This window comes from Ruditapes philippinarum, unplaced genomic scaffold (genome assembly GCF_026571515.1).
Source record: "Ruditapes philippinarum isolate M1 unplaced genomic scaffold, ASM2657151v2 ctg1234_1_1_1_1, whole genome shotgun sequence".
Classification (NCBI taxonomy): domain Eukaryota; kingdom Metazoa; phylum Mollusca; class Bivalvia; order Venerida; family Veneridae; genus Ruditapes; species Ruditapes philippinarum.
In genome coordinates, this window is record NW_026866730.1 from 233,459 (window position 1) to 252,770 (window position 19,312).

The following is a 19,312-nucleotide window of genomic DNA, read 5'->3' on the forward strand; positions in this document are numbered from 1 at the left end:
AAATCTGAAAGTAAATGAAATGTCAAACAAATCAAAGTTGAACCAGGAAATTACCATGGACATCTGGATGAAGATATTTTCTCATTATCTTTTCCATCTGTTACCATAGCCATTATCTTGAATTTCAAATTTACATATATGATTAGCTTTATTATTGACTTTTGTAATTTCATATATAGCAAAATTCATATTATAAAGGATATGAACTGTAAATCTCAAAGGAGCTGCATTTGGCATATAATAATGAAACTCTTTGTTATGGACTTATAACTCAAAGGATCTGTAGATTCAATTTATTTAGTTAATATTATATTTTTTTCTATACAAATTAAAGGAAAATGTCATCAGCATTGTCTGAGGTAAAATTACTTTTCTTTTGATATCAGATTTCTCTAAGAATTTTTTATGACGAAAAGAAAAATTATATGATCTTTCTTCTCTCTGAGATTTTTTTTATGATGAAAAGAAAAAAATGATCAATAGAAGAATATGAAGCCATAACTTCCTGGAAACAAAAATAACTTATCATTTTATGCCACCATAGTTCAGAATAAGTCTTGCCAGGATCATTATTATATAATATACAGTTTTGTAACTAAATCATATTATTTTGATTGTAAAATCCCTTCAACTTTGGATGGAGTGTTCCACATTGAAAGCAGGAAAATTCCATTACATTAATTTAAAAGGTTTAAGGTTGAGACATTCACATTAATGAAATAATGTTGCTATAGAAATAAATAAGTTTTGATTAAGACCATTTTTGAAAGCTTAAATAGCTAAATTGTGTATCAAAAGCAGCTAAATGTTCAGGAATAAGTAGTAACAAATGTTGAGAATTTCAAACAAGTAAATTTTTAGTGATATAATTAAAAAAAGCCATATAATTATATCAAAACCAATAGCAACTTCAGTGTTTGATCAAAAACAGTAGTTAGTAACTTATATTATGTAGTATTTTATTTTTATAATTCTCCACTAAGTGATCGTAAGAGGTGACTAAATGGGTTTGAATAGTACTGGAGTTTGTGCATCTCTAATTCCTGGTGTTGCGTTAAGTTTGTAACAACTGAGGTTAGCCAAACTCATCCTCCAAGTTTCGGGCCCATATGACCTAAATTGTGTTGTTGCACTGTAAACCAAATAAAACAAAACAAATTATTTCATATGTTGAGAATTTCAAACAAGTAAATTTTTAGTGATATAATTAAAAAAAGCCATATAATTATATCAAAACCAATAGCAACTTCATTGTTTGATCAAAAACAGTAGTAACTTATATTATGTAGTATTTTATTTTTATAATTCTCCACTCAGTGATCGTAAGAGGTGACTAAATGGGTTTGAATAGTACTGGAGTTTGTGCATCTCTAATTCCTGGTGTTGCGTTAAGTTTGTAACAACTGAGGTTAGCCAAACTCATCCTCCAAGTTTCGGGCCCATATGACCTAAATTGTGTTGTTGCACTGTAAACCAAACAAACAAAACAAATTATTTCATATGTGAACAAAATTTTTAATTACTGGTGTATATCGAAAAGCTAAGAATAAACTATGGGTCACAATGTAACATACATATTTCTGTGTAAAGTTAATTTAATTTCAGTCATATAATATCAAATTCTTCTGTCATTCATAATTTCAGAACTTTTGATAAGCTAAACTCAGCATAAATTCTTGTATTTTTTCATTATGTTCACAAGTCAAGCCAAATGATAATACATCAATTATAATAATTATAAGATTTAATTACTTCAAGCTTAAGCTTAATATACATGTATTTATTATTTCAGTACTTCAAACGTACAGTGAAGCTGACAGACAAGGAATCGGCTGCCCGTAAACTCAAGATGCAGATGTGGACTGGGGTCGTGACTATAGTTCTTGTTGAAGGTCGCGACCTCATACCAATGGATGACAACGGGCTTTCAGATCCTTATGTGAAGTTTAAACTAGGCAATGAAAAATATAGAAGTAAAGTAAGTGGTGTACTGCATGTTCAAATCATTATCTTACTGAAAACCTGTCTGGCAGGTCTGGCATTTCCAGTGGCTCCAGTCTCCTGAAGCCTTCTAACGTTGTTCTGATATATTTCATATGATAATGAGTAAATGTCAACAAATTTCCTAGCTTTTATTACAATTTTTATTATTCTTCTCCAATCCCCTCCCACCAAACCCACTCCATGAATACACTAGTCTATCTGGAATTCTTTTTCAAAATTCCAAAAAAAATTTGAATGATAGGCAACAGATACATTTGTCTCTACAAAATACTGAAAACATTACTAAGTATTACTGATTATAATTTTTGCGATAAATGAAAATGTTGAATTTTGGCAATTGATTTATTGGGTCTGTTATAATGTCTGATTGATAGGTAATAAATCAGCATAAAGAAATTTGATAAAATGATGTAACTGTAGAAGACAATTTAGAAGACAATTTGATCTGACTCATCTCCTACTCTAAAGGAAATAGGATTTGTTGTGGAAAATGGCTCTGTCAAGATAACTAATGAATTTGAATATTAAAGCTTTAGAATTCTGCAAAAAATAATTATGTCTTCTAGAAATGTAATTTTAAAATGCATCAATCACAGAAATTGACTCATCTTTGATAAAAATTTATAACCTTTCATTAACCCGTACAATGCTGTTTATCTTAAATGTAATTGTCCAGCTTTCAAACTGAACAAAACCATGAAGCATTTTTATAGAAAAAATATAAAATATGTACAGACTGAATTAGAAACAATGCTGGCCATGAGTAGATGGCATAGACATGCTAGCTGATCACAGTCTTTACTGGTTATATGGGTAGAATCTGTTGCCACCAGCAGGCAAAGGGTTTGAGAAAATGAATAAAGATATTATTCTACTGAATGAGAATTTTCTTTAATTATCCTTATTTCATTTTTTTTGTCTAAATATTGTTTAGTACAGGGACTGTATAGGGAGAGGGGAAAAAATATATGTATAAGGAAGAGAGACAGCTGTACTATTGTGCAATAATCTAGCATGTAGTTGATTAATGTTTCTTCTGTTATTGTCTTCCAAATTTATTGGTACCAGTCTGATGTCATAAATCATATCTTTAACAATGATTGAACCCAACTGAGCAGAATGATAACAAAGTTTATTAGTGTCTGTTCATGAAAAAATGGTTGCTTAATTCTCGAGAATGTTCTTTATACAATTTCACTCCTAGACATCGGTATTCCACATTATTACTTATATATCATCCAAATGGGAATAAACAAGTATTTCAAAAGCATATTTACTACTACATAGATTCTTTAATTGGTTTTGAATACAGAATATATTTACTTAGAAATTTCAAATATTTTTCCCAGCTTGTTATATAATAGAACAATTCAAACTTAAAATTGACTTCAATATCTCACTTGTAACAGCTAGTATCTTATTGATTGGGATAAATTAAATGTTTATGTCAATATTTTTGCACCAATTTGACAAATTCTCTGAAAAGTTTATGTTTTTCCTGCTGAAAAATTAATACCATAAATATAAACAAAGATCTTAGAAATACATGAGTTCAGGCAACTTCTTGAAAGAAGACCCTGTCTTGTGATTGATCGCAGCCATATGAGTGAGTAAATACAGTATCTATAATGTCAGTTATGTTTGTAGCTATATATGCACAAGATGGTAAAACGTGTAAAAAGTTTTCTTTAGGAGTATGTAGCTTTTAAATGTTTATATTTTTATGATTTATGTTATTTATTTTTCAGCATAAATATAAAACACTGAACCCACGCTGGCTAGAGCAGTTTGACCTTCGACTGTATCAAGGTCAGACAAGTCACCTTGAGATTGTCATGTATGACCATGATGTAGGCAGAGATGATTTTATGGGCAGGTTAGTTAAATAATTATCATAATTGGATGTTTTTAGACAAAGGCAAATTAGGCAATCAGTTTTTGATTAATCAAATTTTATAAAGTAGTAAAACAAAACTTATTTCATTGTGCGAAAGGAACTTAAAATATTAATCATTTCCATGACATAAAGAAACACATTTTTACTGTATGTGTACTGACTTAGGTCTTCAGCTTTAAAAAAATCATGAAAGTCTATGAGTGATGTTCAAAACATTGAAATCTGTAGCTTTTACATTGTGCATTTATATACAAGGACTGTTTTGATCCAATCGTCCTCCATAGCAAAACAGTTAAGGTCTAACTTGAATTCACTTGCTCCTCACTGATGTTGGTTCTAATCCTGCAAAAGAGACCTGATTCTACCATATTTTCACCTTATTGCAGTAATGTGTTAACTCCTATTGCATTATGTAAAGAGTAAACCGATAACTGCACTAAGGGGACAATAAGGGAAAGCTATAGAAGGTCACTAATGGTTCTACCCCAGTGCTTATTTGCACATGAAATTTAACTTTTGGGATATCAATATTAAGATTTGAAGTTTTAGGTAATCCAATATCTGTGTAGTCTGACTAGGTGCTTTCCCTGTGACAAAGACTTATCACTTTTAGCTTCCAGCATTATCAGGGTTAAAGAAATTCAAAACTCAAAAGAATTATATTACCATGGAAACAGTGAAATTAGGCTGACCAGACAGCTCAGACTGGCATGGCTCTATAATGATGAAAAAGACAAATCATTACTGCTACTACTACATTCTAACAATTTAATGAAAGTATTTTGGTAAATCAATATTGTCTCAGTCTAATTTTCAATTAAAGACATTGGTCCTTTAATAAAAAGTGGAATTTTTCAGGCCATGATATTTCCTTGCTTTCTAAGGTAGAAAAGCATCACTTATTTCGCCGATTATTTTATTTTTCATTCATTATCATATATAAATCAGTGTGAATTAGATGGCTTAAAGTGCATTTCGACAGGAGAAAAGGCGAGATTTTAGTATTTAATCATTCAAGCACCTTGTCCGGGATATACTGGAAAATGGTATTTAGTGTGGTTACCCAACACTTTCTTTAGTCTCACTCTAGGTAAACTGTATCAGAGACTGGTCAGGCTGGCCTGGCACTATACTGGTGGCAAAGGATAATCTTATTTTAGTTCCAGCAGGCAAACTTGCTGAATCTTTAATTTCTGTAATATTTCATGTGGAGAGGTGTTGTATAATACTTATTACTTTTACAGACTAATTGTATTATTTTGACATTTTAAGACTTATAGTTATAGCAAGAGGCAATACAGTAATTCAACGAAAGAACATTTTTTGTCATCTTTGAAATTTATGTCCTGCCAAGATTTGCAATTTTTCATAAGAGGTCTGCGACTATCTTAGTATGAAAGGCATAATGGCGCCACTTTGTCTGTCTGTAGCAATCATCAGAAAATCTTTAATGGTTAATGAAACCTCTTGTGCTTGTCATTCAATATCTATTTTCATATTTGTTTTATGATTGCAATGCAATTCCTAGCAGAGCTGTGAGAAATAGGCTGCTATATTTCTCGTTAAATTAATTTTTACCAAACTTGACAGAAGCATATTAAAGAAGTAATAAAACTGTGTCCGGACAAGTCTCATGTTGCTCCTTTAAGTTTGATTGAAAATTTCACATGATAGCATTGACTGAAAATTTCAAGTTATAACATTGACTGAAAATTTCAAGTTGAAACATTGATTGAAAATTTCAAGTTTGGAAGCATTTTAACCTATTTTTAACACATTTAAAATGTGTTTTCATAGGGCATTAAAGCTGTATTATTTTTTAGCGAAAAATTCTTATTAGTGAATAGTGCATGCCACGGTCAGACGCACAAGCTTATTATGGTCTGCACTGGGTTAGAATGGGTAGAACCATTAAAGGGTTGAAGGCAGCGCATAAATGAAACGGCAGTTAAAATGATGTACTCTTTGTAAGGGCATTGATTATTTTAATCATTTTGATAATATTTTCAAACAGTATTTAAAATATATTCAATAAAAATGAAAGAAAATCCTCAAAGATATAATCAAATCTACTGCAAAAAAGTGCCCTACTTTTGGCATGTCATTAAAAAATACTATATTGACATTTCCAGTGCACACAAATTATTTGTCTAGTTAGGAAAGAATCTCTATTTGCTGTGATTATTTACCATGATCAGTACAGAAACTTAATGTAACATAGACAACATGAGGGATGGGGCTAGAATGTATAAAATCGGGAAGATTTTTTATTGACAATACATAATCAGACTTTTTTTGCGTTGAAGAAAATTCTCTCTTCATGTATTATTATATAAACATGCAAAAATGGAAGTTTGCCTTTTATCAGTTTTATAGAATTGATATTTTCTAAACCCGTACACTGCTGGAACCAAAAGTGATAAGCCTTTGCCATTAGTATAGTCAGGCTTGTACATAATATGCAGTCTGACCAGACTCTATGCTGTTGCTTGACCAACTTCAAGTTTTCATCATGACAACCCCAAAATTGATAATGGATAGTTCCAAAATAGGGAGCTGGACAAGTCCATTTGATAAAATTCAGCAAGGTAAGTATTAAAACAATAGAAAAAGTAATCAGTGTTTTATTATTTTTTTTTGCCATTACAGAGCTGTGATAGACTTATCGAAACTTGAAAGGGAGAGAACTCATGTGATAGAACAACAATTGGAGGACGGTGCCGGCATTCTTAAATTGCTCATCACAATCAGTGGCACGTCGGGTCACGAGACCATCTCAGATCTCTCAGCATATGCATTCAATCCCATGGAAAGGGAAGAAATTGTCCGAAAATTTGTAAGTGTTCAGTTTGACTTTAGACAATTATTTGTTTAAGCATGTTTATGAAACAACTTTTTATTAAACCCCTCTCCAATCTGTTTCCTGGAACTTACAATCAAGAATGGCATCATGTGAGGAAACATGGCCTTGTCTCAAGTAGGACTAAAAGACATGATCTAAAAGGTGATGTTGTTGGTGATGGTACTAGTTTTCACTGCGGATCACGGTAGTAAGCCACATTGACTTAATCACAGCACAGTTCAGCTTCCACTGCATTGTTTCTGAGCAGGCTAGTGCTTTAAGTTGCCAACATTCCGCAGGAAACTGATAACTTCTGTACATGCCAGAGCAGATGTACAGTGCAAATGTTAAAAGGATTTCATGATCAATCACAATGACAGTGACCTGTACCATCTGGGAATCTAACTCGGGTCATGTGATTCACACTCCAATGCTCTACATATTGAGCTAACTGGACAGTTTTGCTGATCTAAAGGGTTGAGCAGTAGACACCTTAACTTCTTGGTCACAGCAGCCGAAAAATATTTATTGGAACAGGTTCACTGCTACTATAATTTAACGTTGATTTGTCAGACTAAAAGGATTTTCATACTGGGCTGGTATGGCCCTTTACTGGTGGCAAAGGCTTATTACTTCCAGTGCCAGCAGGTACAGGGTGAATGTCCAAAAATCTAGTCAATGTTAAATTTTACTTATATGACAGTTTTAAAAGTAAAAGGAAGGAGATTGTTATAGAAATGAAAATTTAATTGCTATATTTTGTTTATTTCAGGGTTTCTTCAAGTCTTTTCAGAGTATGAAAGACATTGGCTGGTTACAGGTCAAAGGTAATCTATATGTTCTTTCAACTGTTAATATTGGTCTGAAAACTTTGATACTTTGAGTAATTTATAAAAACAGTCATCTTAGTTTGCCTCAGTACCAGGCCCAACTGTACAGAATTGAGCAATTACTGGGCTAGAAAATGGGAAGTTGTATACTAGAACAGAAACATTATAATGCATGGAGGCCAGGTTTCATATTTAGTTTAAACATATTAACGCACTCCTTTCGAAGAAGGGAGAGCATATTGCTTTACTGCTCTTGGTCAGTTGGTCTGTCTGTTGTCCACCAGCAGTTTCCGTTCATTTTCTTCACAGAGGTTGCTCATACTGAATATAGATTTATCATAAATCAAGTTCTGTTTGAGGTTCGATCAAGCAATTTTTGACAGAGTTATGCCCTTTGGACTTAGAAAAATTCCAATTTTTTGCAATTTCTGTTCATTTTCTTTGCCGAGGTAGCACATACTGAAATGGAATTTGCTGTACAGATTTTAGGTCAAGTAAAGGTGTTAATTGCTCTAGAAAGGTTAAGTTTTGGAAGAAATGGTAGTGTTGCTGTTAAAAGGGTATTTCATTAATGGTTTAGAGATGGCTGCATGTCCGAGGATGATCTGTATTATATACATTTTCAGTCAATAGTGACTTCTACAGTTTTGGCAAATTCTCAAAATACAAAAAGAAAACATTTTAAATTCAATTTCACTGACAACTCTGTATTCCCGCTGCTCATCCATTGTCATGATGCACGCTTTTATAAGATCATAAAATATCCATTCTCAAAAACATTCCAAATTTTAGAGGTTTAAAATTATTGAAAATTGAAACGAAAATTAAGAATACAAATTTATTTACCCTCCTTAGGGAAGATCGAGTATTGTAATCAAGGAAATAGGAAGCAATTTCTAAAGAAATATTTGTTAAGTGGGAGACTGCATTTTTTTTTCTTCGATGTTTGTGTCATTAAATTACTTGTATGAAAATTATAACACAGAAAAACACAGTATTTGAATAAAAATTTTATAAAATGAGCCGCATCACGACAAAACCAACATAATGCATTTGCGACCAGCATGGATCCAGACCAGCCTGCGCAGTCTGATCAGGATCCATGCTCAACAGTTCGCTTACAAACACTATTACAAGTAGAGAAACTGATAGAGAACAGCATGGATCCTGATCAGACTGCGCGGATGTGCAGGCTGGTCTGGATCCATGCTGGTCGCAAACCCACTATGTTGGTTTTGTCATGGCATGGCTCAAATGGACTTGATGCACAAGAAATCCATTTAGTTTAAGGAGTACAAAATAATTTTGTTTCCAAGATTGTTATTCTTAAAATAATATCCTGTTTAAAGAAAATTTGAATGTCTCTGTTATCATTTTAATTTAACCATTTTGATCACACAATACAACAATGGCCTTGTGTGATTATTACAAATGGTTTGTTATTATTATTATTATTTTTTTTTTTTATCAAAGTAATAATATTTTCCTCCTGCTGCTACTGTAGTTGTTGCTGCTGATGAGAGAATGATGATAATGATGATGATGGTGATGATGATGATGGTGATGATGATGATGATGATGATTATCTCAAATTAATTTTGTTATAATCATTATATATAATGTAATTTTCATCCCCTATTTTATTTAGTGAAATATTTTGACATTATATGTATGTATGAAATAATTGCAAATTTTTTTTTTAAAGTCGTTTTTGCAAAATTCTTGTTTGATTCAATAAAATGATAAATCTCTCCAACACTGTTATTTAGCTTAGTCAAGTACATGTATAATTAATGAATTCACAATGTTTTCTTGATTTAATCTTTGTAATTTAGTTCCCTAAATTGATACTAGATAACAAATGTTTCCGTGTAGGAAGCAGACTTGATCTGTATTCTGATGAGTTTAGAATTAGATTATCTTAAATGTCAAGCAATAATTCTCTTTGCTTTTAATTGAATTAACTCTCTAAAAGGTAGCATTGATAATGACATGTTTAGCAACCAATAGAAAACCAGCTTGCTTGTACAATAACTAGTTCACCTGAGCACTATTTAGTGCCTAAGAGGTTTGCCTTGTTTTTGTATTTTTTTGTGATGGAAGTGTGTTTGTCTTCTATCAGTTGTCTTTTATATTTATCCAAAAAATCTTTAAAAAAAAATTCCATTTTAACTATTTGGTAGATTTTTACCAAACTTCACAGGAATTGCCTGATAGTGGCCCTCTATAGAAGTTTTGTATATGCTTAAGGGATATTGCCTATAGCCAGTAAGTGACCCATCTTGATTTTGTAGTCGTTTAGTCATGGTCACAGTTACACTGAATGTGAAGTTGTTGTGTAATAAATAACAACAGTTTTCTCAATCATATGTGTGTGTTATAAAAATAAGTTATTATACAATTATTATATATATTACTTACTAACAATTACCGTGCTGGCATCAACAAAGTCCACCCATACAGTTAGTGCAGACAAAGATCAGTCAGCACGTACATGCCAGCTAACCAGTGTCCACGTTATTAGCTGTTCAGTCAGTACTGATTTTGAAATATTCCTCAAAAATGATGAATCAGGTTTTGGTGGACAAGTTCATTTAAGATTCTTATGTTGGTAATCGTAATGCTTGACCTTTATAAAAATTAAGTATTTTAATTTAAGTATGTTAAAAGATGCCACTGTGCGAAGCAAATCATGTGAGAGTGTATTAGTGTTCTATCAAATGATTTAATGCTAAAAGTCATTCTAAAAAGTATATTAGGCTTGATTTATGCATGAAAAATTGTGCAGTTAGTCTGAGAAGGTATTTATTAAAATGAAGGAAGTAAGGAAACCATCAAATAAATTACTACACAGTTTAATCAAGGCAGCTATTGAAAACTTTAAAATTTATTGATTGGCAGTGCCCCCTGATTGATTAATTGCTGTTATTTTTTGTTCATATCTTGGTAAAATATGTATTAAATTTAATCATACAAACACTTGCCTGCATGCCTTTAGTGAACAAGTGATTTATTACTCTTAGAAATGTGTCTGGAATTTTCTATTTGGTATTGGCACATTTAAAGAAGAAATTTAGTTTGATTATTTCAAGTTTTTCGTGTTTTTCCATTGGAAACTGGATGACAGAAAGTTTTAAATTACAGAGATATTAACTTGTATTGCCAACAGAGTTTAATTTAATCAACTTGGAGAGTAGGTGGTGAATGTATATGAGCCGTGTCACGACAAAACCAACATAGTGCCTGTGCGACCAGCATGGATCCAGATCAGACTGCGCGGCCGCGCAGTGTGATCAGGATCCATGCTGTTCGCTATCAGTTTCTATACTTGAAATAGAGTTGGTAAGCGACCAGCATGGATCCTGATCAGACTGTGCGGAAGCGCAGGCTGGTCTGGATTCATCCTGGTTGCAAACCCATTATGTTGGTTTTGTCGTGACACGGCTCATATATTTTATACCTAACATCTGTCTCATTCTATTAGTTTATATTCAGGGTTGAAGATCAGAACATGCCACTATTAATCTTTTGCATAGAATGCACAATGTGTATTTCATATGATTTTGAACCTACATTGACAGCTACATATAAGTTTATATATATAAATACTTCAAAAGAATAGAAGATGGACAAGTCAATTTAAGGACAAGTCCATTTAAGACATTAATTTTAGCATGGTAAGGGTTAATGATGAATATGTTAGATGTTACCAACTGTATAGTTTGCAGGCTAACTTGCATGTCTGTACAGTCCCTGGTAAAGCTGCATACGCCATTGATGCCAGTTTTATTGTTCAAGAAATCCTACAAAATTTCCATGTAAATTTTAGTTGATATCACTGGTAATTATATGTTCTGAGTTTCTTTTAATATTTTCTAAAATGTTTTTTGAGGAGACTGGTATCTTTTCCGCATGAACACTATGTTCTAGAATGTTTTTTGAGAAGACTGGTGTCTTTTCTAAAAACATTAAGAGCTGTTTTATTACATGTGATAATTATTATAATCCTTGCAGTATTTTAATGTCGGGGAAAGGAATGAAAAAGAAGATAAAACTGAATATAGATATCCTGATTATTAGTTTTACAGTCGCTTGATTACATCCAAGCAAATGGAATAAAATTCTAAATTGTCATTTTCTGTTTTACGGAAATGATTTCCTCTTTCACCAAAAAGCCCACTTGTCTCGCCAAATATTAATTGCTTTTTGATATCTGATATGATGATTTGCTGCCAATTCTCAGAAACAAAAAACTCTTGGCTATTAATTGAGATATTATTGCTTTAATCGTTAATAGCTTTGATGATCAATATATTTTGTTTTTATGTCCCAACCAGAGTATCTCTGAAATGCCAGATATATATTTATGTATCTCTACCACCCAATTCTAACTATTTTTCACTATTTATTTTTTATCCTCCAAACCTCCGAATTTCCTGGGTAATCATTTCCTCATAATCGGATTTTAAGCTTGTCTATTTTGAAGAAAAGGTTGAGCTATTATGATTGCTGTTTCATTTTTATGTACATGGGTATATTCTGAATGTATAATATTATGCCCCAGTCATCTGTCCATCAGCAATTTAAATTTGTGTCTGCCCTGTAAATCCTTTGAACTTAGTTGATCAGATGAAAGGAAATTGAAACTACTTGATAGAGACAATGTGCATATCATAGGTTTAGGCTTCCTGAAATATGGCTTTTTGTGAAATTATATCATTTGAAGAAATATGTCTGTACTATAGTGAAACATGAAATGATGATAAACTGTCATTCTGTTCTTTCAGTTTTCAAAGCTCAAGATTTATTAGCAGCTGATCTTGGTGGAAAAAGTGATCCTTTCTGTGTACTGGAACTTGTAAATACTCGACTTCAAACTCATACAGAATATAAAACTCTCAACCCAGAGTGGAATAAACTTTTCACATTGTAAGTATAGTGTAAGTCCTATACCGGCTGGAACCTTAAGTGGTTAGCCTTTGCCACCAGTACAAAGCCAGGCCAGCCTGCACAGCCGTGAAGTCTGACCAAGCTCTGTACTGTTGGAAGAAAAAGTTTTTTTGCTTTTCATTTTGAAATTCTGCAAGGTTTGAATGGACTGTTCCAAATTCAAAGCAGAGCAAATCCATTACACAAATTCAGCAGGTGAAGGGTTAGTAAGCAATATGATATTTAATGTTGTAGTTTTCAATCTCACATGACTGGTCAATAAACACTAGTTCTCATAGCTGTTTCTTCGACAGCTCTTATTTCATACAATAAAATTATTCATATTTTAGGAATTTTATATACATCTATTTCAGTAATGTAAAAGATATTCATTCTGTGTTAGAACTGACAGTCTATGATGAAGATAGGGACAAAAAGGTGGAGTTTCTGGGAAGGTGTGCAATACCATTACTCAGGGTAAGTATTAAAAAAAATAGAAAAAGAAGAAACAAAAGTGCTAAAGATCATTCTAAAGTGCAAAATTGAAAATGTATTGAGTCTGTTCATGGATGGTACTGGAAAGTGCAAGCTACCATCCACACCCTTTAATACCGGCTTCAGCAGAATTCAGTATTTAACATGAAATGGTAAATTTTTGAGCAGATGTGTTCAAGATTATAATGGGATTAAAACCTGATACATGTGTATTGTAACAGTGTGATTGCTATGTCTGTTACATATCATAGTAAGTAATATACACTTTGGGCAACCGTGGTTGATTGGTTAAGGTCTTTGACTTCATACTACTTGTCCCCCACCTCATTGGGTTGGAAACCTATCAGTAACTTTGAAGTCTTTCATGTATCTGGCTAGCTTACACAACATCATTGGTTTTACTCACTATCTGGTGCCATTTGTGCCTGAAATAACACACAGAGTGGGAACCTGAAGTCTTTGAAGTCTTCCTCCACAAGTAAAGCTGGAAAGTTGCCATATGACCTTTAATGTGTTGGTGCGACATTAAATCCAACCAAAAAAATGTATAAACTTAGTATCATGGTTATAATCATGCAATAAGTAAGTTAGCCACACTGACGGTGTAAATTTCAATCCATTGCTTTCTTATCCTAATCAATAATGTTTAAATTCAGGGAATATTTTGATTTAGTTAAAAGCAACATTTTCATTTCAGATAAAACCAGGAGAGAAAAGATGGTATGCTTTAAAAGACAAAAAACTCATTCATCGAACAAAAGGAGCCATTTTAATAGAGATAGACTTTGTTTATAATCATGTAAGTGACATTAAAAGTTGTTTTTTTTTATCTTGGTCACATCAAATAAAGATTATTGGTATAGAGATTATTGTTATGCATGAGTGGGCACGTAACTTGATTACTACAAATGCAACCGAAATTTGCGTAAGGAAATGGATTCTTTGGCTGAGTGGTGTCAGTGGTTATCTTTAACTTATAGCCTGCCTACTGGTGGCAAATGAATCTACACATGCCCAAAAGCTGGCACATCCTTGCCATCTGATCAGGGTCTGCACTGTTTCCTTTTAAGTCAGTACATATTTTTTTTAATTTTCCTTTTAAATGAAGTCAGTACATATTTTTAAAATTTTCCCTATAAATGTTGAATGGTTTATATATAACATGTCCAGATTGAAAAGATGCACAAGTCCATTTAAGATATTTAGCTTGATAAGGGTTAATATTCTTCCCCATAGGGGATACATATAGTCACCACTGACTGACTGACCTGTTGTTTTCCTTCTGTATGTTTGATCATAAGGGATAGACATTATGGGGTTAGACTTTTGTTTACAATTTGACAATATGATGTTTTTTAATGCAACCTGTAATGCTTTGGTTAAAATGGTGTTGTCGGGATGAAAAATGAAATTGTGTTGTTCAAAAGAAGTTAAGTGATCAAATAACCCATAACTGTCTTATCCTCTAAGTGATATTGATTTATGCAGTTCATATTGTATGAAAATTAAACTATATTAATTGATAATATATAATGATGTATATTTTATTTCAGTTTAAAGCTGCTGTGAGGACAGTTAATCCAAAAGAGGAGAAATATATGCAACCGGAGCCAAAATTTAAAATCTCAGTAAGTAACCAAGAGGCCTGATTGAAGAATAAAGAAACTTAAATTTACTGAATTTAGTTCATTAGGACCTATAAATGTTTGCTGGAGTGTGAACTGAAGATATATTAATGATTGGGTTTTTTTCATGATCCAAAATTGCCGTCCATCTGTACTTTCAAGTAGTTTGATTCTAACTTTGTTAACTATCAGTCAAAATATAAATTAAGCAAGTGGTCATAAATATATCAGTATGGTTAAGATACCTTTTGAAAGAAATTCATGATATTTCTACACATACAATGTATATTTATTCACAGTCATTTATGCACATATACCATTTTATTTATTGAAGGTCACTCATATGTTATACACATATTTATTTATACACATATATATTTCTTGATGGTTATGTATAGATATAAATATTTGTTAACATTCATTTATACAAATATATATTAAATAACAGCCATTATAATGCAAATATATTTATTAGCTTTCATACATATAATTATTGACACTCATTTAAACACATATATTTCCGTTGAAAGTCATCTATACACATATATAATCATAAATATTGATTGAGAGTCATTTATACACAAAGATAATTCACGGAAGGGCACCAGAGGTATTCTTCAATCAGTAAAGCTGGAACAACGCCATATAACGTATACTCTGTCAGTGTGAGGTTACAACGCAATTAAAAATACACAAAGATATTTTTAGATTGTCATTGCTACACATAAATATTTATTGACAGTTTATCTTATCCTTCTAGATGCCATGAAATTGCCATCTGTTGTTAAAAAAAAAATGTAATACTTTGCAATGTTTGCAGTTGAGATTAGTCTGTCTGCAACTGTTTAGCCAGGTTAATTCTGTTTGCTTCACAGAGAAAGTTGAAGCTTATAAATTGCACTTTGTCTGCAATCCTGACATGTTCGGTGAAGTTACTCCATTACAGGATGTTTTTCTTCCCTCTTTATATTACAACTGCATCAGACTGCAAGCATTTTGCAACCACTTGCGTGAGAATAACGAAATTGCTGATTTATGTCTTCTGCAAGTTATTTTATATTGTTTCCTTTCCCTCTTGTGAATGGTGGCTGCTAAAATTTCACTCTCGTTTGAGTTATTTTCAATTTTATTTCTGGAAGGTGAAATAAATGGCATCATCTCCATGTTTCGTTTTATTTAAATTGTTTTAACAAAGCCAGTTTATGAGCATGGTTGTCACTTTGGGAATTTATAGACAAAATGATTAGTTTAATTTGATAAGAAATGAAAAAAGAGAGAGCTGAATTAAACTGAGAAATATAGTAAAACAGTGTTAAAATATGACATTGTATTGTTTACATGTTATAAGTAATTCCCATCAAAGCAATTCATAGAAATAGTCGTAAGCCAACAAAATTTTAATTTTTGGTATATTTAGTTAAAACAATTTGTTTCTGTACAACATTGTATCTCCCAATGTCTAAACGGTATCTGTAATAGAGTGGTGTAAACGGATGCTAATATTTCATTAGGAAGACTAATACATGTAGTTGATCACTTACAGAAAAGTTCTTAATTACTGGTTAGTTCTCCAGGAAGGCCAGTTAAATTAGGTGGATCTGAACCACACAGATATCTATGACAATAATATAATTATATTAAAATCTATGTTTAAGAAAAACAAACAAACACAAAACCAGCATAAAACAACAACAAAAAAAGTCCCCCCCCCACACACACAGGGAACAAATCAATTGTTAAGATTTCTATCATGGTGAATTCTTTCAGATGGCTGGGCCATCTAGGCAACTTGCTTACAATTAGATGATAGGTAGTTCTACCTAATTTCTTACTTTTGTTTGAAAAAAAAACAACAAACAAACAAAAAACTTTCACACATAGAAGGGATGCTTTATTTGTTAGAAGGGGATGCTAGACAGATATATACTTTTTACAGAAGGGAATGGGGCCTTAAAATCATCACTTTCCTAGCATGTTGGATCATATATAGCAGACACTTACAATTCCTAGGCTGAATATGTATATTAAATAGCTTTTTCCTGCTTTCAAGATATCAATATTTATGATATCAATACCACCATGTTATTTGTAAATGTCAGGATGAGAGAGAGATATAAATGAAGGGTATTTCATTTCAGATAATGAAGAAGAATATAGACAGAGTTTCACAGATTATATCAACTTTTATTGATGGAGGCAAGTTTGTTCAAAGTTGTTTCAATTGGGACTCCCCTATTCGCAGTCTAACTGCTTTCCTTGTGAGTTGTTTTTCTTCTTTAGGTTAATTGTTATTGTATTTGACTGGTTTGATTCATCTTTTAAGATAATTTTTAGTAAATGAATACCAGTAACCAAAATGGCTGATTTTTATCAGGAGGACAATAGAATTATGAAATGAGTTAAATATACTTAACGTCTGCTTCATTTGGAGATAAATTGATTAGATTTTATATAAACCCATGTGTTTATTTTTGATATCATGAAGGGAAAATGTTTTAAAATAATGGTTGATACAAATTTGTGATGTTTTTTGTCTATTTAATCTTGCAAGGGAAGTAACTGGCACAAAAATGATTGTAAAATTTAAGTAAGGTTGATCTCCCTTGATCTCCAGACATGATTGGGATTTTTTTTATGTACAATGTATTTAAGATTAATTTACTAACGTGAAATCGAAAATAAATGCAATGTGCTATGAAAAGTTTCAAAGTGAATGTTCTATTTTTGATTTCAGGTGTTTCTTGTGTTAGTTTGGAACTTCGAGCCTTACATGCTTCCATTAACATTACTCATTTTGTTGCTCAAAAATGTACTTCTCTCATCCATTGTCTCACCATACAGTAAAGATCCCGAGGAAACTGTGAGTATTATTATCATTTCATAATTACCATTTCCATATTAGGTTTGTTTCATTAGAGAGTGATATTCTTTCAGGTATCTTTTTCAGATACATATGTCCAAAATATAAAGCCAAAACTAAAATATAGACTTTTATGACCCAGAAACATTGTGAAGTTTTTTATGCCCTGGAAATATAGTGTACATTTTTATTGTTCTAGAATTCCATTTGTTTATTATAGATTTTTACTACTCAGGAAACACATGATAGATTTTTATGGCTTAAATTGCATTGTGGGTTTTAAATCAATGAAAGACATTTTTGTTACTTTTATGCCCCAGAAATATATTGAACATTTTCTATGCCCAGGAAATTCCTTATTTCTATGCCTTGGAAGTTCACTTTAGATTTGTTTACCCCTGAAACAGTTCCATGATAGAATAATTTCAAAGCAACATTCCTCCTGATTCATTGCTTATTTTCATGAACATTTTTAAAATGTATTGAAGTCAAATATTGTGAAGTGAACAAAAGAATAATTTACACACTGCAAACAGCACTTACAATTCACATAAAATATTAATCAAAAAGATGTCAAAATTTGTAAAAATAGTACTTACTGCATTAGTCACGCAGAAGAAATATGGTGGTAATAACTGCAACTGTCAGTTATTTATCAAACATAACATATTAATTATTACTTAAACAACTTGAATCTTCTTACTTTTTTTGAAATCATACATTTTTCTCAAGTTTGATTTTCTTGAAATATTTTAACTCATCTGGAGGCATGCAGCTTTAACATTGCTGTGTTTAACAAAATTAAGTATATTTACTTGTTGTTGTTTCCAGGAGTATGAAGATGATGATGATGATTTTGATGAAGAGGAAGACAGAGAGAAGGTATTATTGTCTTTATAGTGATTGTTACCATAGTTACCACTGTAATTCATTTTTCTGGCATATTGTGTCATAAGGAAAAAAAATCTTACTTTACTGATAATAACTACTACATCTTTTGTGTATACATGACTACCAACAGTGTACAAATCAGTTTCAAAAACTATAGCATCTAGGTCAATATGCCATGCTTGTCTATGTGGACAAGGTGGTATTGTTGTCCATGGGGAAAGGGTAACAGTGTTGATTACTTTACTAGCACAAATCTAATCCCTTTTACTTGCTGTCCGTTTGTTTTACAGAATAATTCAATTCACACCATGTTTTTGAAATAATTTGACCTTGACCTATACTTAGAAGCATGCATATGCTTTTAAAGGCCAATTAAGCCAAAAAATATTATTCTATTCATTTTAAGCTTTGTAGCCAGATGCAGTTTCCAATGATAACTTAATGGCAATATTGTTTACATGTTACTACCTTTATACATATAGTAAACTTTCACATTCTACACTACTTTATTAGGTGATAAGAATCTAACATGCTCTTACAAGCATATAACATGTCTAAGTCCATTATGACAACATCATAATACTCATGTTTACCCCTGTCAAAGAATACATTGTCAAGTGTTCATTTCTAAAGATAAATGTGCCTTTAACTCTTTTCTTCTGTACATTCATTTTAAGAATAATTCTATATATTTCTTAATCTTTCTTTCTTGGTCTATATTTCTGCAAATTTTGTATGATGTTTTTATAGCCCCTTTGATTATTAATAGAAACTTATTATCAGAGATAGTCATTCTTTCACCATTTTTGTTAAAAGTTTGGGTAACAAATTCTCTACCTAATTCTCTAGAGTTGATTCTGACTTTATGTTATAAGATTTATCATCAGTCTGCATGCCATGAAGTTAAAGAAGTAAAGAGAAAATTTATGATTATATAAC

The 19,312-nt window shown here is 31.8% G+C and overlaps 1 protein-coding gene across 5 annotated transcripts in view; it reads left to right on the forward strand.

The window, feature by feature from the left end:
- Positions 1-19,312, forward strand: part of LOC132733523 (multiple C2 and transmembrane domain-containing protein 1-like) — a 129,547-nt gene that overhangs the window by 104,810 nt on the left and 5,425 nt on the right. For all 5 annotated transcript variants that reach the window (XM_060720180.1, XM_060720182.1, XM_060720181.1 and 2 more), the window contains 11 exons: positions 1,793-1,978; positions 3,753-3,880; positions 6,551-6,737; positions 7,516-7,570; positions 12,361-12,502; positions 12,877-12,979; positions 13,695-13,796; positions 14,551-14,625; positions 16,761-16,880; positions 17,357-17,482; positions 18,314-18,364. In XM_060720180.1, coding sequence (XP_060576163.1) covers positions 1,793-1,978; positions 3,753-3,880; positions 6,551-6,737; positions 7,516-7,570; positions 12,361-12,502; positions 12,877-12,979; positions 13,695-13,796; positions 14,551-14,625; positions 16,761-16,880; positions 17,357-17,482; positions 18,314-18,364 — 1,275 coding nt within the window. The remainder of the gene's footprint in view (positions 1-1,792; positions 1,979-3,752; positions 3,881-6,550; positions 6,738-7,515; positions 7,571-12,360; positions 12,503-12,876; positions 12,980-13,694; positions 13,797-14,550; positions 14,626-16,760; positions 16,881-17,356; positions 17,483-18,313; positions 18,365-19,312) is intronic.